Source organism: Babylonia areolata, chromosome 7 (assembly GCF_041734735.1).
Source record: "Babylonia areolata isolate BAREFJ2019XMU chromosome 7, ASM4173473v1, whole genome shotgun sequence".
NCBI lineage: Eukaryota > Metazoa > Mollusca > Gastropoda > Neogastropoda > Buccinidae > Babylonia > Babylonia areolata.
Genome location: NC_134882.1, coordinates 31,164,951 through 31,189,352, shown reverse-complemented (window position 1 = coordinate 31,189,352; position 24,402 = coordinate 31,164,951). Strand labels below are relative to the sequence as shown.

General features: G+C 41.3%; 1 protein-coding gene across 3 annotated transcripts; it reads right to left on the bottom strand.

The window, feature by feature from the left end:
- Positions 1-1,013: 1,013 nt before the first annotated feature.
- On the bottom strand, positions 1,014-16,960 carry LOC143283956 (alpha-N-acetylgalactosaminidase-like). Of its 3 annotated transcripts, none has more exons than XM_076590425.1 (8): positions 16,951-16,960; positions 15,652-15,827; positions 13,417-13,591; positions 11,813-11,987; positions 11,010-11,104; positions 10,346-10,507; positions 9,460-9,654; positions 1,014-8,056 (listed from the first exon to the last, which is right to left on the bottom strand). In XM_076590425.1, the coding sequence occupies exons 2-8, from the start codon at positions 15,816-15,818 to the stop codon at positions 7,790-7,792; spliced, it is 1,236 nt and encodes a 411-aa protein (XP_076446540.1). In that variant the 5' UTR covers positions 15,819-15,827; positions 16,951-16,960; the 3' UTR covers positions 1,014-7,789. The 3 variants fall into 3 exon arrangements, with proteins under 3 accessions (XP_076446540.1, XP_076446539.1, XP_076446538.1); XM_076590424.1 differs by having other exon boundaries at positions 16,862-16,958; XM_076590423.1 differs by lacking the exon at positions 16,951-16,960 and having other exon boundaries at positions 15,652-16,053.
- Positions 16,961-24,402: the final 7,442 nt, after the last annotated feature.

Sequence of the window (24,402 nt, the reverse complement as noted above, 5' to 3'; positions counted from 1 at the left end):
GGTGATATTCAAAGAGCAAATCAATATCCGCCCCTCCTGTCTGAATGTTAAACATTTCGAATGTGAAATAAGACTGATCCTCAAGTGTGCAAGCAAATTGTGCTGTCATTTTCAGGCAAAATGCTCCAGATAGGCTTCTGGCACTGTATAGCCTTCCATACAGGTTTCTTTCACATTCTCTCTCTCGCACACGCACACACACACACACACAGTGATAGCACACATTGGACCACTTAAGGTTACCTTGAAATGCACTCGCTCACACAGAAAGAAAATCGGATTGTCAGGCTTTAAAAATAAATAAATAAAAAGGCAAACAATTGTCTTAAAGAAAAAAAACAACAAAAAACCAGGAGAAACAAATGAGGTCTAATTGTTTACTGAATACCATTTGATATAATACTGATTGTCTGGAACAAAAAAACATACAGACCAGGGGCAGTGTACGAGACACAGATCTACATCCACAGCTTCTCACTGAGTTGTATCCACACATTCAGATTAAAAAAACACATTAAGTCAATAAAGACATTCTACAAGAGTGAACACAAACATTGGAAAGACATTCTACAAGAGTGAACACAAACACTGGAATGCATCATAGTTACAGTGAACACAAAGGACAACAAATCATACCAAAGAAAAGAAGTTATCAACATTTTCAGTCTATAAGGCACTCATGTATATATATATATATATATATATATAAAGCACACCTCCTGATTAACAAAAGAAAAATCAAGAAAAATACTTATTCAAAGCTCAGTTGATCATGAAGGTCAGATCAGGGTTGTAAAGATTGTGAACACACACACACAAAATCCACATCAAAGCAGATGCTCACACACACAAGCACGCACACACAGACACACACACATTCTTTCTTTCTGTCCTAAATGTCCGACTGATGTGATGTGATGTAAGAGTTTACCCACGATGTAAGTGTCCAGTGTACTCATGGACCACATTGCTTCCTGAACTATAAAAAAAGATGAAAAAGTGAAGATGGTGAGAAAAAAACAACAACTACACTACATCCAATTTTTTCATACCAACAGGAACACCCCAACAGATACACCTACCTCTGAGTCACACCTAAAAGAGTGTGTTATTCTGTCACTGTGATGTAAATATTCAAAAATAAATAGACAAGACCACACAGGAGGCACTGGTCATTCCACTTATTACCTCCTGATCGCAGCAAAACAATAAATAAAAAGAAAATTTCTAGAGCAAGTATCTACAGAACAGAGAGTGCATAAAAGTGCATCCAGTTCACAAAAAGTGTAAAGATCCCCATGGGCAAATAACACCAAAGTGGGCAACTAACATGTCACCCTACTCATGTATCCAGTGTACAGCAGTCTAGTAAGCATCTGAAGGACTGAAATATTTTTTTAAGAATAATACAGACGGGTGGATCGGACAGGTAGAAAGGAGTTGACAAAGCCAAAAACCAAAAGGAAACCAAGCAGGAAATTAAGTAATGATAAGTGTAAACATCTGGCACATAAATTCCGTAAGGTACAGATTGTGACTGTAAAACATCCTCAGTATCTGAGGGGGCACAGTGGCATCTTTCGAAAGATTTCACATTGAATTTCTCTATCCCTCAGGAATACTATTATGAGAAAAACAAAACACATTAAAAAACGAACAACAAACTATGTATAAATAACATGACTTAAACAAACCCACTGGTCAACATCTTTTGACAGATTGCACTCTGGGAACTGGTTATGGCAAGACTACTTACTACCAGTAGTCTGAATTTTACAATAAAACTATGAAAAGAAGATACAATTTACGTTTACAAATCAAATATATATACATATATGTGTACACAGCACCATAAATATATAGTGTCACACTCAAGTGTGATGGTCCACAGAAGACAACCCTTGGACGAAACCCGAAATTTTCAGTAACAGGGTGATGTCCCTTTTCAGGAATCTTTTTCTTAGGATCCTGTGAAAAGATGTGGAATGGACAACCTGATGTCACTGATTTACATGCAGAGGGGCGGAGAGGGGAGGTGGGGTCAGGTCATTCCATGAACTGGTTAAAATACTTACTGGTTAAAACTTAAGAGTCCAGCATAACCACTCTTGTGTGGTACAATTCTCCTTGCCTGCAAGAGGCAAGCAATCTTTGGAAATTCGTTGTCACGCTTGCAGTGTTACCCTGAACTGGTTCAAGTTGAGTCAGAGCATGTGAAATATAGCAATTCTGACTTTGCAAAATAAAAGATATGCAAGAAAAAATATAAAATGATTATAATGTACATTTGAAAAAAAAAAGCAACAACAAAAAGAAGACGACGACATAAACATGGTTTAATTCACGGTTCCACAAATACCCTGTGTGTTCACACTGTGCTGGACAGAAATATTGATATACAGAGTAAAAGAAATGAGTATGAAGATTAGAAAAAAACAACAGATTAAATAAACAGTAAGAAAGAAAAAAAAGGCAAAAAAATGTATAAAGGCAATGATCAACATGATCACATTTTCTCGGAGAAGTTGATATATATATGTGTGTGTGTTGTCTTCATATGGAACACATTGCTGTCACTGTGACAAACCGAGTTCCAAGTGCCTGTGAGAGAAATATTTAATTTATTTCAGATACCAGAGATGAATGCAGAAATACGACTTACACATGCCAAGTGTGAGTTAATCGTTGAGCTGTGTGTGTTCATGTGTGTGTGTACAGTAACCTCTGAATCTGTCAGAACTCTGCTGAGATGGGTTTTTAAAAGATAGTAAGCTGGAAGCCCTGATCTGACAGTTCCTTACATTGGGTGGGAAGAAAAACCTTAGCATTTATCTTATTCTTAATTCAATGGTCTGTAGTCAGACTCTGGAAAAAAAAAGAGAGGTGGTTCGAACATACTGACAAGGAATTTGACTTCATCCCTCAGTTGTCGCATTATGGACTTACATCATGAGCTTGACCAGCAGAGTAAAAGCATGAACGGCTGGCTGGACAGTGGTTATGTGTGCAAGAAACTTAACACAAACAATCTTCCAAGAGGTTGGAAGGGCATCAATGTGGTGGGACCAACCAAGAACAGCTGGCTGGATTTAACCGTGTGCAAAGAACTTGGCATGAACATCTTCCAAGGCACTGGAAGGGTATCGAGGTGGTGGGTCCAGCCAAGAACAGCTGGATGGATTTAACAGTGTGCAAGGAACTTGACATGAACATCTTCCATAGGATTGGAAGGGCATCAAGGTGGTGGGACCAGCCAAGAACAGTTGGCTGGATTTAACTGTGTGTTAGGAACTTGGCATGAACATCTTCCATAGAATTGGAAGGGTATCGAGGTGGTGGGACCAGCCAAGAACAGCTGAGAACTTGGCATGAACATCTTCCACAGGATTGGAAGGGTATCGAGGTGGTGGGACCAGCCAAGAACAGCTGAGAACTTGGCATGAACATCTTCCAAGAGGTTGGAAGGGTATCGAGGTGGTGGGACCAGCCAAGAACAGCTGGGAACTTGGCATGAACATCTTCCAAGAGGTTGGAAGGGTATCGAGGTGGTGGTACCACCCAAGGACACTGGTAGGACAAAGGTACTGACCGGAAGAGGAGCTGACAGAAGGGCTGGGCTCCATGTTGATTGGCAGAGAGGACAAACCCGACACAGCTGTTGTTGGTAAAGTCTATGGATTCAGCTACACGGGTGGCAGGTATCTTTGTCGACTCGTGTCTTCTCCCTGAGAGCCGTTATTGTGCAGGAAACAAGTGGACCATCAAGTGAAAATCAGCAATGTCTGATCTGTCCTGCACACAATTTGTACTAAGAACTTTTGTAAGGGGTAAGTTCTGCCAGTACGAATTATATTGTGGATGTTCTCTTGACTTTCTAGTGTGTTGTGTAATCCTGTACTTATCTTTAGTGCTATTTCGGAACTGCGCGACGGTCATCTTACTTTCTAATGTATGTTTGACAACAAAAAAATATGTATTAATGGGACTCTGAAATTGAAGTATGATATTGTTTTTCATTCCCATCTCTCTTCAAAAACCATTAAAACGTTGGTATTAGAAACATGGTGGTTTTGATGTATTCTGTACCCCATCATCTTTACAGTTGTCTGATGGGATATTCTGGTGGAGAAAAAGATGACTACGTTAAATATTTCAGCAGTTATTTATATAACGCTTTTTCGTCGTTGATGGTATTAGACGAACAATGAAAAGTTGTATGTCTGATTATGTTTAAGAACAAGTACTGGGACTGGCCATTACTGGGACTAATTTGATCATATTGTAAATTTTGTATACTTTTTTTATATATTTTTTTTTAACAGATTTAAGAAGAACTGCGAATTTTTGGCCACTCGTGCCAGAATCCATGCCATTAAACATTTATTTTCCTGGAACAAGAACAGAGTGCTGTCATTAAATGTAGATTCCGATTCTTTGGTGACTGGTCTCAAAGTCTAGTTTATACATATACATATCCTGACAATGCACCACCGACTTCTGTCATCATAGAAGTCGTCTCTTACATCCTCAGGAACAATTATTTTACCTTTGAAGAACGCATATACCAGCAGGAACATGGGACAGCAATGGGCATGCCCATGGTGCCAACCATTGCTGACCTATTCATGGGCTGGCTGGAAAAGAGGATGCTGGAAGAAAGCCCTGTCCACATCGATGACAGCATGTGGTGACGCTACGCTGATGACATCTTCTTGCTGTGGCAGGGCTCGCAGGAAGATCTGCAGACCTTTTGCCGACACATCAACACTTTTCATCAAACCATCAAATTCACAGTCCAGTCATCCAGACAGGCCATCCCATTCCTTGACATTCTCATCAAATTTGATGACGGCTTCATCCTCACTGAACTGTTCACAAAACCCACAGACACTCATGCTTACCTCCACCATCGTTCATGCCATCCTCATCACTGTAAAAATAACATCCCCTACAGCCAGTTCTTGAGGCTCCGTTGCCTTTGCTCCAAGACTGAAGACTTTGAAAAACATGCTGCTACCATCATGGGCATGTTCCTCAGCCGTGGCTACAGAATAAGCAAACTACATCAGGCTCTGACAAAGGCACTGAGTCTCCCCAGAGCTGAGGTGTTGATGTACAGGACCCAACCCGTCAACACCAGGGTCCCCTTCGTCATCACTCATCACCCCTCCAACCCAGCACTACGTCACTGGCTCAGGGAGCAACAGGCACTACTCCACACGAGTGCACGCATGAAAAAGGCTGTGCCTGATGTGCCTGTTGTTGGGGAGAGAAACTCCAGGAGCATCCAAAACCTGATCATGCCCTCCTCCCCTCCGCGAGTCATGCCTACACAAGAACAGGCTGGTGTGGTGAAATGTAACGACAGGTGCGTCATCTGTAGGGAACATTTGGTGGAGGGAAAAGGTTTCTCCAGCAACACCACTGGAGAAATTTTCAGCATCAGACATAGCATGACCTGCAGGTCTTCAAACATATATACCTGCTCTTCTGTCAGCAGTGTCGTGGGGCCCAGTATGTAGGAGAAACAGGAAATGCACTAAGAACACACTTCTACCTCCACAGGACACATATCCTGCAGAACACTGACACCCATGTCCCCAGACATTTCAATGCAAAAGATCATTCACTGCGTGACATGAGGTGTATGCCCATAGAGCAGGTCTTCACAGACAACCACGCTCACAGACACACAAGGGAAGAGTTCTGGATCAGCAAACTCAGGACGCTCTATCCTCAAGGCCTCAACACTCTCTAATTCTCAGGACAAGTCAGGGAGGGAGAGAGAGGGAGAAAAGGCAGGGGGTAAGGGGGCTGGGGGGGAGGTTGAAGGAAGGCAAACTAAATTCATTCTGAACTTGATGTCATTATAGAAACACATCATCGTAGTGATGACGTGTTTCTATAATACGTCACTTTTATTCACAAGCACTGAGGAAGGCAAACGCCGAAATATTTGCAGCCGGACAGTGTTGTTGTTTTTTGTTTTCTTTTTTATCATCTCTCTCTCTCTCTCTATATATATATATACACATACATATATAGGTCCAAATTAAACTTTTGTTTTCAACTTTACACTTGTCCCTACTTATTTCCACTGGTATGGGGTTTATCTCCTGCATTAAGAGGGATGGTTCAGTTTTTCCTAGCTGGAGATGACTGCTTCCTGTTTGTGTTTCTCCTAAATTTGAGATGTTCTTGATCAGTGGCTTGATAAATGGTACATAACCAAAATGTTTAGTTATGTGCATTTCAGCTTACTTTTTATGTTTTCTGTCTTAAACGGGCAGAGGGTATTAATAAACGCACTGACTAAGAAAAAACAACAACAACAAAAAAACCAAAATAACTTGGCACAAACATCTTCCAAGAGGTTGGAAAGATATCGAAGTGGTGGGATCACCCAAGAACAGCTGGGTGGATTTAACTGTGTGCTAGAACTTGGCACGAACATCTTCCAAGAGTTTGGAAGGGTATCGACATGATGGGACCACCCAAGAACAGCTGGGTGGATTTAACTGTGTGCTAGGAACTTGGCATGAACATCTTCCATGAGGTTGGAAGGGGATCACGGTGGTGGGACCAGCCAAAAACAGCTGGCTGGATTAAACCGTGTGCTACGAAATCAGCACAAACATCTTCCAAGAGGTTGGAAGGGTATTGAGGTGGTGGGACCACCCAAGAACACTGGCAGGACAAAGAAGCTGACAGGATGAGTTGCTGACAGAAGGGCTGGGCTCCATGTTGACTGGCAGAGAGGACAGGTGCAATAGCCAAGCGGTTAAAGTATTGGACTTTCAATCCGAGGGTCCTGGGTTTGAATCTCAGTAATGCCGCCTGGTGGGTAAAGGGTGGAGATTTTTCCGATCTCCCAGGTTGGATAAAGGGTGGAGATTTTTCCAGTCTCCCAGGTCAACATATGTACAGACCTGCTTGTGCCTGAACCCCCTTCAAGTGTATACAAAAGCAGAAGATCAAATACACACGTTAAAGATCCTGTAATCCATGTCAGTGTTCCATGGGTTATGGAAACAAGAACATACCCCTGAGAACAAAGTATGGCTGCCTACATGGCAGGGTAAAAACAGTCATACATGTAAAAGCCCACTTGTGTACATACAAGTGAACGTGGGAGTTGCAGCCCACGAATGAGGAAGAAGAAGAAGACTGGCCGAGAGGACCCGCGGAGTGGAGGGACCACCTGTTGGAACTGGTGTCACAGTTCAACGACGGAGGAGGTGCCCAAGTGTCTCACCTGAGTCGTGTGGGTGGACATTTACTTAGAGGAAGGAACACTGAGAGTAGACTGCGTGTTACTGGCTGGCCTAGGAGTTCGATCCTGTTGTTTGGGTTGTGTCCACAAAACGAAGTACTAAACAAACTGTGTAAGGTGAAACAGGCTCGTTTGTCCCCAGTTAAGAAAAACAAAACAAAACACATAACAATAGTGAGGCGACAATGAGTGTGTTTGAATGAAAAAAACAGACAGACATTTTTTTTCTTACCTTTTGTGTAATTATATTAGGCCCAGGGGTAATTCCTTGTGTCTGTTTCTTGTTTGCTGGGGGAGTGAGAGACTGAAGACTTTGTAGACTCGCTATTTCTTTTTCTGTCACCTTACTCACTTAGCAACAGTCACCGTAATCTACGTATCACACAGTATGCTGCAGTCTGAAATTCAAAATTCAAATTATGGACCAGAAAACAACTGGTATACTTTACAGACATTTATGAACAAAAAAAAAAAACTCCAACCACCCAGTAAATCCCTCCATCATTGTCCAATCCTTCAAAAGGGTACAGGTCTGGCAACGATAAGAAACACACCAGAAGGATTGACCATCACGCTAAGATAAGACATTGGTTTGTACAGGCCCATGAACACTCCAGTGAAGCCCTCGGTCACGTTGTAACCACCGGGGTTGACCAACCCAATTTTCTGCAGTGTTGTCTGCATCTTCTTTGCCCCTCCTTGGTTGATGTAGAAGTTGAGGAAAGCCACAGCAAAACTTCCCGTCGGTGAGATTGGCCTTCTCCAGATCTGAAGGTCTCCTGTCTGAAATTCAGGAAATCAGAACAGTTTTGTTTTTGTCGAGATGGAATGCAGAAGTATGACCACTGGGTTTTCTGCTACAAAAACTCCATGTGAGTCTGGGCAACGTTTTGGCATTGTACGAAAACTGAAGTAAATGTGTGTGTCAGTGTGTGTGTGTGTGTGTGTGTGTGTGTGTGTGTGTTTAAAACAATATTAATCCTGGACAAAAACTTTGAGTCTGTACAAGATCTTGTTACAGTACAAAGCTGAGATGCGAATGCATGCCTGTGCATGTGTGTGTGTGTGCGCTTGTGTGTGTATATGTGTGTATGCATTTTGTGTATGTGTGATATACAAAAGATAACAACAAGAACAAAATTATCATATACGTGTTCATTAATTCTCAATCAGATGTGCTCAGTCACTGTTTATCATTCACACCTCGTTTATCTGTTGATGTACTTTTCCACATTTTCTTGTCTAATATCACTGTTAGAAGACAGATCTGACAAACACAACAGCATTGAACTTCCAATCTTAAGGTCCCAGGTTCCAATCCCGGTCATGATGCCTGGTGTGTAAAGGGTGGAGATTTTTCCGATCTCCCAGATCAATAGATGTGCAGACCTGCTAGAGTCTGAGCCCCCTTCATATGTGTGCATACACACGCAGAAGATCAATTACGCATGTTAAAGATCGCGTAATCCATGTCTGCATTTGATGACTTATGGAACAACAAGAACCAGGCATGCAACCCCCCAAAAAACGGAATATGACTGCCTACATGTTGGGGGTAAAAATGGTCATACACGTTAAAGCCAACTCATGTATACGAGTGAATGCAGGAGTCGCAGCCTATCGGTTCTTCTGCATGCATCCACATATAAAAGGAATAAGGTAATGGCAAGTCAGCATATATACTGACTTAGGACATCAAAAATAAACCCTCAATCATTAACCCACTCCCAGTGCCTCCATGATTTAAGTCACCTCACAGACTTTGAGGAACAAAGTCCGACTCACCAACTACTTAGGTATTATGCCTGCAGCATAGCATCAAGCTCACTGGTACAGAAATAGTTCAGGACTCACACTGTGTCTCATTCCTTACTTGCAACATTTCACATATTCTTTTCTCATATGACACACTACTCCTGATCAAAAGAGGCAAAGCAGCTGAAGACTGAATCTGGAAATCCACATTCCCAACAACCACACAACACTGATAAGAAAGAGTTGGTAGCAGATACAAGAACCTTGTTGGGGAAGGTTAAAATGGCAAAAGGAGAGGACTGGGCCTTTCCTTCCTATGCCTAGCCCTAGACACTGATCTGAACATGAATTCACTGCCCCAGTTGTTGTAACAGGCTTCAGGATCTTTAACATTTTTATTCCAGTATAGACTTCCTGTTCAAAGCACTCACTGTGACTTGTACACCCGGTATTCCAAGGGGGTCCTGGTTGATGGCAATCAGGTTCCTGTTCAGCAGCAGGTCACGAGACTCCTTGCGAATGCTGCGCAGGTCATTGGACATCAAGAGTGGCCCTGCTAGTATGGCCCACACTGCCATCTGAACTCTCTCCTGGTCATGGCTCAGACCAAAATTGCCAATGATGAGCTGGAAAAAAAAGAAAAAGAAAAGAAACACTGATCATTTCCATTGAAAGGCACAAAAAAACACAATGAGTGAATCATACATACAGAGGAAAACATCAATTCAAGACAAAACACATACACAGGTACACATACCTATGCATACACATAAACAACATGCCCACACACACATACATGCATACACACACATATAAACACTACACACATTTACAGTGACATACACACACACACACACATATTTATAAACACTGACCACACTCACACTCATACAATGACACACACACACACACACACATATATAAACACTGCACACACACACACACGCACACTGACATACAAACACACACTCTTATAAACACACATAAACACTGCACACACACACACACACACTGACATACACACACACTCTCTTAAAACACTGCACACACACACACACACACACTCTGACATACCCACACACTTATAAACACTGAACAAACACACACACACACTGACATATACACATACACACACGCATATAAACACTGTCCCCACTTTCACACAAACATACAGACACTGCACACTCACACACACACCGATACATACACACACATACAAACACTGTGCCCACACTCACACAAACACATTGACATCCACACACACATATAAACACCCTCGCCCATATTCACACACGACACACCCAACATTTTCAACACCTGATCAGGGTCGTTGAAAGCCCCTGGATGGGCCACGGAGCTGAACTTGACAGACTGATTACCAAAGTAGGTCATGATCTCTTGCACGATGGCCCAGGAATCTTCAACGTCGCGGTAATTTCGCCAGATGTTGCACACCTCCGCGATCCGCGTATAGTTGGCCTGCAACATGCAGACAAATACATGTGCTGTTTCATCAATAGTGAGTGAACAACTCACATGCAGTTGATTCACATGCATGCACCCACACTCCTGAATTATTAAATCTGTTTGTAATGAAGCACTGGTTTGTCTCCTTTTTACATCTTATTACAGATTTCAATATACGAATATGTGTGTGTGTGTGTGTGTGTGTGTGTGTGTGGGTGTGTGTGTGTGCAGTACATGCGTGCATGCATGCGTGTGTGTGTGAGCTTGAAAGCAGGAACACACTAAGTGTATATATGTGCATGCGCATTTGCAAAATCACACTGAAAATCAAAAATAACATAGAACATGATAATTTTGCTTGATTGGTGTTCAAAGAATAGCTTCACCAATAAACCCTTTTTCCTGATAAAAATCATCACTGGTCAAAATATAAAAAAAGACCTCTTTCAATCATTCATTTGACTTGCATCTGCTGAACACCAATGACCAAACAGTAGGGTAGCCACCCACTTACCCCAGGGTGGTGCCCAAACAAGTAGGTTGGCCAGCTGCAGGAGTAGAGAATCGGTCGGCCTGTCCGATTCAGCCACTGACCCATAATCGGGTACGCTGAAAAAAAAAGAAGAAAAAAAAAGACAAGAATATGAACCACTACAACATTCTCCCTCTTTCACGAAATAAAATAACACAAGTTAAATAGACGCAAATTAAAACAATACAAACAAACCCACACAGTCTCAGGCTTAAGACTGATTTATTGTCTGCGGGTGGGAACAGAAATTCATTTTAAAACATGTGCAAGCAATAAAATGAAATATAAACAAGCTAAAGCTAGTTTAGTCGGGAGAAAGCTAAAAAAAAAAAAAAAAAATATTGATATTAGAATATAATCACACAAACACACAAACTATTCAGTATTCTTCTCCTCTCATCTCTAAACCACAACTTACACTCAACGTCCCTGCCCCCTCAGAACCTCTGTGGCATGCTGAGACAAAGAGGAAAAGGAACAGATGGGAAAAAAAGGAAGAAAAGGGTGGAGAAGAGCGAATGAGTGCATCTCTATCACTATATTGACAAAAAATCTGATTCTGAACAAGGCAAAAGTGAACCCTCTCCCCACCCCAAAAAAGAAAAAAAAAAGAGAAAGACGGAGAGACACAGCAATATGACTCTCTTTCTCTCTCTCACACACACACTCTCTTTCTAAATTATGTCCCAACACTAAAGAAGGTCTCAGCTTCTCAAAAAAAGAAAAAGAAAAAAAAAGTCTTAAGTGACATACATGTCGAACTAGCAAACTTCATTCATACTCACAGATTGGGAACTCGTTGACGTCTGAAAAACACCCGTCCATTTTGAACGAGTCGATACCCCATTCAGCAAAGGTCATGGCATCACCCTCCATGTAGAACTTGTTGCCTGGGTATCCGCCGCATGTTTTGTACCCCATGTCACCATAGATACCCAGCTTCAGGCCTCGCTTGTGCATCTGTTGGAAAAGAAAGGCTACATATATCTATAACAATCATATACATAAGCATCAGTGAGATAAAAGCAGTAATCGAAAAAAAATTTTTTTTGAGCTTCCAGTTTGTATACATCTTTTTTCTCTGTAACAATTTATCAGCTGAATACACTCTGTGTGTGTGTGTGTGTGTGTGTGTGAGTGCGTGCGAGCATGCGTGCACACGCAAAAGTGCTTGTGTACATGTGTGACACAGAGACAGATAAGGCAGAGCTGATATCTGCCTCACACACGCACACACAAAAGTGCTTGTGTACGTGTGTGACACAGACACAGATAAGGCAGAGAGCTGATAACACAGATAAGGCAGAAAGCTGATAACACAGATAAGGCAGAGAGCTGATATCTGCCTCAAAGTGTGTACAGAGTCAAATGACCAAAAGAAATGCAGTCTCATGCAAAGGTCTACCATGCAGACAGATTTCGCTAGAACACTAGTTGCCCACTTATCACAGTATCTTGTTTCCTGACATCTGACAGAAGGCGCAGTATCTGCATGGCTACTACCTATGCACTTGTGCTCATGAACAATTGTGCATATGGACACTGGACAATTTAGCGAAAATTCAGTCTTCTCAACCTGGAATTACAGAACCTCACTGGTGTTAAGTGGAAGACTTGTTGGACAGAACACAACCAGTTCTGATTGTTGATACAACTCATCCAACACTGGTCACTGGCAACACTGAACAACACAAACATGATGAATTTGTTCTACAGATGCATATAGTTTGTGAAAAAGCCATGGATGGTTTCACAATGCATTCAGAAATCTGAGTACAAAAATCAAGTTTGAAAGAGTTTATGCATCGTCTTTGTCGCCCCTTTCTGGCAGTCAACATTTTGACTGTGAACCCACTGACGACTTACTTCAACTTTTTGTTGCACTCGTTTTGACTGTCAAAGAAACCCAGCTTATGTGTGTGTTGTAGAGAGAAGTTATGTGAGGGACAGAAAAACTGGACCTTGGATATTGCGCAGTTGTCATTTTGTTTGAAAGTGTTCTGCACCAATCTGTAGATATGTTGCATTAAGCACGAGACATGCAATGCATAGCCTGTGTGTCTGTACATTTGTGTGTTTAGGAGGCCGGGTTTTTAAGGATGAGTTCGTGTGGCTGTGTGTGTGTGTGTATTATTTGTGTGTGTGTGCGCGTGTGCGTGTGTGTGTGCATATGTCACGCTTCAAGCTCTCACACATGTACATGCATGCGTGCACACACACACAAACACACACATGTTCACAGCATCCTGTAAAACCCATCCCATCTCCAAAAGACACTCCCCGAAAAAACAAAACAAAAAAACAACATAAAACAAAAACAAAACAAAAAAAGAACCCTCCCCCCCCCCCAAGCCCCCCTGTCCCAAAAGGAAAACCAAAACACCCTCACATAATCAGCAAGGAATTTTATGCCAGATGGGAATCGCAGCGGATCGGCCTGCAGTCTCCCTTCACTGTCTCTTTCTAGTGCCGACCAGCAGTCATCAATGTTGACGTAGACGTACCCAGCATCGCGGTATCCATCGGCCACAAGACGATCAGCCATGTCCATGTACAACCTTTCACTGAAAGGGTTACTGTGTCAGATTATAAGGTTCTGTAAGTGCATTTCTTTGGGCATTTTCAAGGACAAAAATAAAAGAGGACAAAAAAAAAAAAAAAAAAAAAGTAGAAAAACAGTGGTACCAGGAGGAAATTATGATGCAACATGCATGGCTTATAAACTGAATAGATGTGAGAGGAAAATCTTGACCAGAGGAAATCTACAATGTGTGTGTGTGTGCTTGTGTGTTTGTGTTTGAGTGTGTGCATGCAGATCATGTGAGGCTACTTAGACACTGTAGATTAATCTTGTTAAAAGATAAACAAAAAACTTACTTTTATTAACCCTTTCGCTGCCAGGAAAATAAAATTTAAGTGAAATCTATTTGCCAGGGTTTTTTCACAAAAACCGGGTATAAATTTTCAAAAAATTCTGTGCTCTTTGTTATTGGAGAAAGACCCATAAAAGTATATATTTTCTGAAAGGGAAATGAATAAAGAATACAAAACACATGATGTTTTCCCATTTTATGCATTTTAAGTGACATGCTGTTGTTTTGAAATCTGTGTTTTGTTTTTTGTCACATTTTCAACTTGTTCATTACAAACATTAGTCTGGTAATTTGCACAAAAATATCACTTTCTGGACAAATGGATATCTGCACACACAAAATCATACTAGAACAACCACAATATAAAAAAACTGAAAAAGAAATAGATGCATTGTGACTTCTGCAAGTGATAATATGGATGTGAGGCCACGCCCCCTCAGTCTCCACCCCCCTCCTCTTCACCCCTCTCACACCGTCACTTCATCAGACCGCGTTGGCTGAGTGCCAAGAAAATAGCTCATACGGTGCCCTGCTAAAAATTCGTCTGCTAGAGTTGAACAGCCTGCATCACTCATTGACAGTTGTATCTTGGCCACTCTCTTGATTGCTCCCTTTATTTTCTATCAAATCGTCCTATAAATGTTCACCACTGTCTTCTCCTTCGAATTTATGCTCCAATTCTTTCTGAGCATTAGCTAAAGAAAGTAATCTTGGTTGATTTAGTTCGCCACGAGCGCATGTCTTGAGCACGGAGTCAGTCCGACATTTTATTGAGCGAGCGAGGAGAGGAGCCAGGCAAAGACTGCGGCCAGTAACCCAACCAAAACGTTCCAATAAAGGACTGCCTTATGACGCAGATGGTGTTTCTAGCTATGAATAGAATCCAGAAAGATTCCCCAAGCTAAAGCTACCAGCATTTTTGTCAACGAACTGAATGCAAAGCAGGGAAAAGTCAGAATATTTCGATGACGAGTTATCTCGTCATGCAGGCAGCGAAGCATACATGCTTGCCATGACGAGTTATCTCGTCATGCAGGCAGCCTAGGGGTTAACATAATCAGTCTTGTCTGATGAAGGTGCTTCAAGTTTAAACATAATTTCAATATTTAATGATGGGCATGAAATAATCAGTATTGCCAGATGAATTACAACAAAATAACAAACAAACATAAACGCACACACTCTTTGTAATAACAGACATTTATCACAGACAGTTAAGACACTTAAAAAAAAAAAAAAGAAAGAAAGAAAAAAAAAAAGGCACACACACAAAAACGAAAACGTTGTGCTTGTGCTGTTGTCTCACAACAAAAACAGACATAATACACACAGTTAACAGAAAAGAAACTTTACTGCATGGCAAATAATCTGGCAACAGCTGGTAAACTCTGACCATTGTTATTATGGTCTACTGCACAAAATGTTTATGCAACTGAGTTACAAAAAATTATTTTATGCTTTCAATACTGACAAATGACATCTCTCCCAAAGAAGACACGTTTGACATGAATATCAACCGCAACATCTACAGAAACTATACTTTGTAATTTATGGAATGCAAAAGAGTTGTATCCTTTATGCTATCAATATTGACAAATGACACCTCTCCCCAGAAAAGTTTAACATATCAATCAACCATTATGGCTACAATGTCTACAGAAGCCAAACTTTGTCATATATGTAATATTTACACATGTGACTGAGTTACATTTCCTAAATGCTTTTGAAACTGTCAGCACAACAAATGTTACCTGATGCAGTCTTTGGGATAGCTCAGACAATCAATGTTGCAGCGAAAGCGTACCCAGGATAGCCAGCCCATGGGGGGCGTGCGCGCCAGACCATTATCCAGGCCCTCGACAGTCAGAAGACTCAGACTCAAGGCACACACTGCCAGGGCTTGCTTACTGCTGGCCATTGCAGACACCTTCATAAAACAGCAATCACTTGTCTGAATCATGGAGTGCCAATCAACTAAAAAAAAGACCCCCAAAACCCCCAACTACTATCTCTGAAAAAAAACACCCGCAAAAAAAACAAACAAATACAAACCTAACTATCAATTAAAAAAATGCAACTCGGGATAAATAACATAAAAAAAAGCTGCCAAGTTTCTGTGCGAAAAGCTTTCCCCAGCGCCAACTATGACTCAGTCTCATTCACGTGAGTTAGGCAGTTTCCTGCTGCACCACTTAGAAACATATTATGTTGACATCCAGTACAGATCACTGTGTTGCACATAGAAGTTGGCTGCAGCAGCCGCGCTTTGTTACAGTATGAAAAATTGTCCATTTAATATGGCTTGATGTTGACTATGGTTGTCAATAGTGGTGAACTGTCTAGTTGACTAAATCACTTATGATGATGAGTGGAAGCAAATTGCAACTGGTGACATTAATAGGAAATTCTTTCACAATATCTTGTAACTATTAATTACTCCTTGGTAAGTCGATTTGAGTTTAATTAAACACACACATACATACACACAGGATTCAGTGCACATGCTTGCACAGAAATTTTCTATTAAATAGGCCAATTAAAATACTGAAGTAAAACAGCAATTTACCATATTGAATGATAATCCAATCCTTATAGTAGAATATCCTAAATTCAAGTAATTAATTTTTAGGCAATATCTGTGCATTGTGGATGGTGGCATTAGTGACTGGCATTAGTAGGTGGAGCAGATGTGACCCTTTGCCTGTGGCTTTGACTTCGGGTTCTGTGCTTAATGTTGACAACTTGTGGTTCAGTCACCAAGTCAGAAATTCGTCTACAATGACGCGTTCGCTCTTGGTGGCTTGATTCGACAACCGTCGATTCGTGTTTTTGATGTGATGGGTTTTATCAAGCAAACCGAAATCTTAAATTGATTAGAAGTGTCAAAAGTCTTTTCTCACATGCAGCAAAGCGTGCAAAACTTTTCATTTTGCCCTAGATTCTAATGAAATAGGGATTTACCATCCAATGCAATCCCAAATGCCAAAGTTGTTTCCCGCTGACTATAATATAAATCAACACAGACCAATACAATCAATGCAGATCACCACCTTTGCCGACTTCCCCAAACTTGAAACACATGCGAGATAATTCATATTGCAGTTCACTGCCTTGTCAGCTGAGTCTTCTCCCTTATGTGGACCTTGCACAAGGAGATCAGATAACCAGATTGTACAAATGTTTTACAAAAACAACAGCAACAATATATATATATATATATATATATATATATATATATATATATATATATATATATATATATATATATATAAACACCTGAACGTTAAAATTATTTAATTTGGGGAGGCAATTTCAATCTGACATTTATTCTATTCGTTCGTTCTCAGTTTAGTTTAACGTCTTTTCACTGTCAGTGATATTAGACGAGGGTAGGAAACAAATCGAGTGGGTGGAGGGGGCGCGGAAATTACTGTGTACGAAAGTGTGTGTGTGTGTGTGTGTGTGTGTGTGCGCGCGCGCGCGCCGGTGTATGTGTGTGTGTGTTACATATAGAAAATGATTGATTTAGGTTTTGTTAAAAAAAAAAAAAAAAAAGAAGAAGAAGGAAAAAAAAAAGAAAAGAAAAAAAAGAAACGAAGCAGCATAACACATTTCTAATGAAAAACTGACAACTTTTACAGTGAACCAACTGGACTATTTAACAAAGAGTCAGTTGAAAAAGTCATACATTAGCAATGGACTGCTGAAGATCGTCAACACTGAAGATGATTTCAGTCAGTCAGGGATGTGAGACTTTAACACCGTATATCACAAGTTGGTATATGATCGGCTGTTATGTGAGCACCACAGATGCAAGAAACATTACTGACATATTTTGTCTTAAAACAATTCATTTTCCATCTGCAGATTATGGAAATGATTTGCCTCTTATGAAAATCATTATGGTAATGTTTTCCCATGAAACCATACATTTTCTGTATATTCTTATGTAACTCCGAGTTACCGGTGTGTTTTTCTTCAAGCCGAAATTTTGACCATAGTACTTTTTCTACCATGGTGTAACATTCCTGCAGTGAAAGCGAAATATTTAAATCTAACTCCTTCATGGAACTTCTAGCTCCTTTTTTTTTATTTTTGTTTTAGCCAAAATGTCAACTTTTTCATTATAGTAAAAACCGCAATGACAAGGAATCCAGCAAAAGGTTATGCAAGGGCCTCTTTGTAAGAGTTCGTGAATCAAATGGTTGATTTCAATAATGAGTTCATACCTAATCGTTTCTTTTATAAGTTCTAAAGCGTGAAGAACTGATTTAGAATCAACACAAAATAGAATCTGAAATATAGTTTTCGGAAAGGATATCATGAAATTTAACCCCATTAGAATTGCTATGAGTTCAGCTGTGAAGATGGACTTATTCTCTCCCAGATGAAATGAGTTTTGATTCTATTCTATATATTACATATACGCAAGTACAGTGTGTGAATGTGCGTGTTGGGAGGGGCCCGGGGAGAACAAGTGTGTCAGTGCATGTTATCATATAATTTCATATTTGAACATATATTTGTATGTATGTTTGCAACGTGTTTGTGATGTGTATGGTTTGCAGCTAGATACTCAGTTTTTGGTTTTGGTGTGTATGCGTAACTCTGATGCAATATGTTATGTAAGTTTATCGGCAAAGCACCTAGAGCAGTTTTCTGGCAACAGTGCAGTGCTATGTTGATCAGTACTAAAGTATCCACATTATTAATATCATTCTGCTAACATCATTGTATTTTTTACTGAGTTTGCGACAAGATCAAATTAGCACACACCACTAAACTGAGCACGGATGCATTTCACATCATGTTGCACAGTTTTAGTTCCACTGAAGTTTCAGTTTCAGTTTTAGTAGCTCAAGGAGGCGTCACTGCGTTCGGACAAATCCATATACGCTACACCACATCTGCCAAGCAGATGCCTGACCAGCAGCGTAACCCAACGCGCTTAGTAAGGCATTGAGAGAAAAAAAGAAAGAAAAAAAGAAAAAAAGGTGAATAAATAATAGATACTTAAAAAAAAGAGAACTACTGCTACTAATAATAATATGTATAAGGCGCAAAAACTTGATGAAGTCAACAATAAGCGTACAAAAAAAGAAAAAAAGAAGAAAAAAAGTAATAATGATAATAATAATGATAATAATAATAATAACAATAATAATAATAAATAAATAAATAAAAAAGACAACAATGATGATAAATAAGCAAATAAATGTAAACCATGGAGACACACATTCCCACATACACACACATATGCATAACAGATATGCACCAAACATGCAGTTTCAAAGATATGAAAACACAGTCAAATACACATAAACGTACATGAGCACCAACACACACACACACACACACACACACACACACACACACACAGTGATTACCCTGCACCTCCTCCACCCCCCTCCTCCACACTCTCATTTCTAGGCTACGTATCGCAGCTTCCACGGCACACACACACACACACACACACACACAGATGAACGATTACTTGTACAAGCACACACACATACGCCCATATCCCCCATCCCCAATCCCCCACACAAGATATATATATATATGCACACCCGCACGTTCCACTATTCCGTTGCTCCCACAGTGTAGGCATGCATACACACATACCTCATCCTCTACCCCCCCTCCCGCCGCACCCCCCTCCCCTGGCACCCCCCCCCTCCCCTCCCCCCCCCCAACACACACATACGCACGTGCACAGAACTCTCCTGACACTTGTGGACACTTACACCCTCGCGCATGCACAAACGCACTCAAACACACAGACCCACACATACACACAAACACACACATGCACACACGCACAGAGGCTGCCACTGATTGGCCGCAAGAGGGATGGGAAAAAAATCTCTGATGCCAAGAACGTGGCGTCTAGTGTGTTGCTCAGTCTATTGTATTTGGAAAAGTCCACAGAGACTCTGTTCTGTTTTGAAGAAATCTGCGCAATGTTGGTTTGGAAATGATGCCGATATTTGTTTGATTTGCAAAAAAGCATCGTGCTCTACCTTTCATGATAGACTTTCGGCCGCTCCCTCTCTCTGCCTTTATTTCTTTGAGGCGATCGATGGTGTGATGGCCTTGTATCTGTTCTTTTTCATATTCTTTGACTTTTCTGAGGATTTTCGATTTTTCTAGACTGTAGGCCGCTTGTTGTTGTTGCGTTACCAGCAAGTCTGTCAGCTCGCTCATTTCCCTTAACACCTGCATGTCCCGGGCAGTATGACCATGTACGATCTGAAAATTGCGCATTGCCTTATGCCACTCTGGGCTTCCCATTCCATTTTCAATTTTCTGTATGAGGTTCATTGAGTCGGTTAGAATCATGGCATGTTGGTTTCCGGGCATATGGATGGACGATAGCCACTGGAGGGCATGTGTCACAGCTTCAACTTCCATCGTTAGGCTGGAGGTTGTGACTTTGTAGGCAGCATTCTCTTCCCTAATTGTTTTTCCATTTTGTTTCGCAGTGAATCCCCAACCGGATTGGTTTTTGGTGACTGAGCCATCTGTGTATATGACGATGTCCTCTTCTTCACTGTTTTCTTCTATGAGTAGCTTCACTTCCGCATCAGTTTTGCCCTCTGGCCATTCCCGACAATGTCTTCCTAGAGTGGGTGAAATGGCTGTGTTGAATAGATGGTTGAAGTTTCCGGGGTTTTTCTCCCATTCTTTTGTTTCTTTCAGGTCTTGTAGTCGGCATACTAGCTGGATTGTGTCTTCTGCTTGTCCCATCCATGATCTTCCTCGTCCTAGACGGCTGCCTTTTGGTTCTTTGACTGCGTCATGCAGTGGGTTTTGAGGGTTTTCTAATGCTTTGAAATAGGTCTTAACCTGTTCTAACCTGTTTCTGGCCTGCACTGAAGGAAGGTCAAGCAGGTATCGCATGGTTTCCGTGGGTGTGTCTTTTGTTGTTCCAAGGACCAGCCTCATAGCTTCATTTTGAACTCTTTCTAATTTTAGGAGGTTGCTTTGAGATGGTGTTAGCCCAAGTCCGTAGTCGATCACACTGATGACGAGTGATTGGTATAGCAGGAAGAGGTGGCGTTGTTCAGTACCTTTGGTTGCCATTGCTTTTAAGACTGAAAGGCCCTTTTTGCATTTGAGAACAGTATTTTCCGTATGTTTTCTGAAGGTCAGCATCCTGTCGAACTGTATTCCTAGGTAGCATAGGCATTCGGTTTTCTTGATCTGAATCCCGTCGAATGACACAGGTGGTGGTGATTTGCTCGCGGTTCTGTTGTTGAGGAAGATCCTGTGTCTTTGCACCATTGAGCAATATTGCTTAGTTGTTTCTGGACGGCTTAGTTCTTTCCTGAACATCTTTCGAAGTTTTGAAGACCAGGCCATCATCCACAAGAGTAAGCACCCGAGCTATTCCATTGTTGTTTAAGTCTGCAAGGCCCTTCGTGTAGACATTGTAGAGGACAGGAGAGAGTGGAGACCCTTGTGGCAGTCCCATGGATAGTTTAGAAGGTGCAGACATCCAATCTCCGAGGCGTAGGACGACAGTTCTTTCCTGAAGCGCTGCTGCTATCCATCTTGTCAGTGTCAAACTTACTCCATACCTTAGTAGCAGCTCCATGAGGTGCGCAAACTGGACTTTATTGTCGGCATCTTCAAGGTCGATTGCTACTGTTAGTGTTTCTTCTTTTCTTTGAAATCCTTCATACACCTCATATGCAAAAGCAGCTGCATTTTCCCATGTGGACTTGCCTGTTCTGTAACCACCTTGATTTGAAGGGAGAATGTGCCTATGTTCAAGATCCATTGCACGTTTCCTGGCTATCATGCGTTTCATGAGCTTTCAAGCAATGTTTTGCATGGTTAGGATTCGGTAGCTGCTTACCTGACGATGGTCCTTTCCTGGTTTTGGTATGGGTTTTAAGAAGCTGTGTGTCCAGTCCTCTGGCACATGTCCATTGTATAAACTGTTTTGATACAGATGGTCTTCTTCCGATAGCTCCCTGATGTCCGAGTAGCGAACTTTGTCTGGGCCAGGAGCCGATTCTTTCTTGCATTTAGCTATTGATTCGTTTAGATCATCTATTGTCAAGTCATCATCAGGTCCAGTCTGCATAAGGGTTTGGTTTAACTCCTCAACATATTTCTTTTTTTCATCTAAGTTTCTTTGATCGCTCTGTTGTATGAAACGTTTGAGCAGGGCGGATCCTTTTTCTTCGTTTGTCTTAAGCTTGGTTCCGTCAGTATCTAACATGTCTGGGGTTGTTGTTGTGCACGTTTTCCCTTCCATGCGACGATAAAATTGCCAGAACTCTGTCAATGTTGTGTCATAACTGAGTGCCTCGCAAAACTGTTTCCACTTGTCATTTTTGGCCTCTTGAGCAATGACTTCAAACTGTTTAGTTTTTTCTTTCATTTTTGCTTCAATATCTTTGTCCGGAGAAGGTTTTGTTCTTTCTTTTTGCCAAAGTTTGACAGCCACATGTTTTTCTATCCAGGCTCTCTGTGTCGGAATTCCACCATGGGGGCTGAATAGTTTGCATCCGGTTCGGTGCCGTTCTTTTGTTTCTTCTGCGTTTTAATTTTTTGATGATCGTTGTCTCTTTGGTTTCATACTGAAATGGATCACGCGGTTTCATACAGGGTTTATCTGATAGTTTCTGTAGACTGAAAACTACCGGGAGGTGGTCACTGTCTTGGTGTGGAAGTGTCTCTGCATTCATTCCTGCTCTGAGTTTTGGAGATGTTAGAGCGATATCGATCACACTGTCACTGTCCCCTTGTCTTGTTCCAAGGCGAGTTGGGGATGTGGTTGTCAATGGGCTAAGAAGAATTTCCCCTATCATTCCTTCAAGTGCGAGTCCTTGTGGGTTGGTGTTCCGCTGGTCCCATAACTTCGACCTTGCATTAAAGTCTTCACAGATAATGACTGAGTCTCCAAATTCGTTCTCTATTTCCTCTAAAAAGGCCCAATCCTCTTTTGTGGTGCAGGTTCCTGGGTGAACCTAGGCACTGATGAGCATGATGCTTTTGTGAATTCCGTCAGGTTTTTCAAGATGCACACCCACTAGTTCACATGAGTTGCTACACCATTTCTCTAGATTTATGGTGGAAACTTTGTTTTTTAGGTTTTTGTTCAGTATGATTGCTAGTCCTCTTCCTTCAATCCTTTGAAAGACTGTGAAATTCTAAAAATGTATTAGTCTGTCTGCACTTGTCCTGGTCTCTTGGAGACATAAAATGTCAAAATCATATGCCAATTTCTCAGTTTTTGAGATTCTCAACAATTCCAACTGCCGATTCTAAAGAATTTCTTTGACAGCCGCTCTGCTTTTGTCACAATCTTTTACCACCTCTTTTGCCACGCCTATTTTGGGGTTTTGGGGATCTGAATTTATGTCTCGTGCTGTGCAGCTGATCCCCGAGGTGCACGTGAGACAGGGTTTTGTTAGTATCCATAGAAGGGTGTTCTATGTGGTGAGGGAAAATATTCTGTCGCCCTGACAGAGCCTCTTATCAGGGAAGGGCAATGGATGTCCATCTGTGTGGAGTCCATCAGCCTGGTGTCGCCCTAAGGCCAGACTGCATACAGTTAGTGACTGTTTAACCCAACATCCATTCATCCCATTGGTACTGTATGAAAGCCGTGGGATTGGGGATTTTAGTCAGGTTGTCTCCTCTTAGCCGGTGGAAGGGTGCATCTGGGTATTGTTGCGCAGCAGATTGTATTTTGCTGAAAACTACAGGTCCTTCTAAAAGTTTTGAGCCCTCTCAATAATTTACTAATAATTCAAAAATTAAACAATAACGCAATAACAAATTATTAATCAAATACACAGAAAAATCACTTATCTTTGTCCTGGAGCTTGTAGACTGTTACACTGACCAGTATGATTTCAACACCCGGTAGACTTACACTGACTCACTGTATGATTTTAACATCCAGTTTTCAAACTGAAGGTGTCAAAGCGCGCAGATTTAACCCACTGAGCTGAATAGGAGCTATTGAGCTCGATGACATTACCATATACGCTTCATCTGCTGTTAACAAACAAAGCAAAACAAAACAAACAACAACAACAACAACAACAACAACAACAACAACCCCCCAAAAAAACAACAACAACAACAACAACAACAACCCCCCCAAAAAAAACAACAACAACAAAAAACAACCAACAACAAAAAACAAAAAAACAAACAAACAAACAAAAACAAACAAACAAACAAACAAACAAAAACCTAAAAAAACAACAAAAAAAAACAAAAAACAAAAAAAACAGCCGGGGGTAGGCCGGGAAGGAGGGGCTGAGAGATCGCATGAACCCAACGCGGGCGCTTCAGATGTCGGGCCTTGAAAAGTGTTGCCGGTACTACCGTGACAGTGCACCTTGTGTGCTTTGGGTCCAAAAGGAATGTACTTGATACACTGACACACACACACACACTGACACATGCATGCAATCACGCACTGACGCCGCCGGCAGCACACACACACGCGTTCACACACACACACCGACACA

Excerpts from the sequence above, each read along its gene's own strand:
- LOC143283956 (XM_076590423.1), bottom strand. The coding sequence starts at position 15,860 with ATGATTCAGACAAGTGATTGCTGTTTTATGAAGGTGTCTGCAATGGCC. Across the intron at positions 11,105-11,812 it reads CGTCAACGAGTTCCCAATCT|CGTACCCGATTATGGGTCAG; the intron begins GTGAGTATGAAT and ends TTTTTTTTTCAG. Across the intron at positions 8,057-9,459 it reads TACCGGGTGTACAAGTCACA|ACAGGAGACCTTCAGATCTG; the intron begins GTGAGTGCTTTG and ends CCTGAATTTCAG.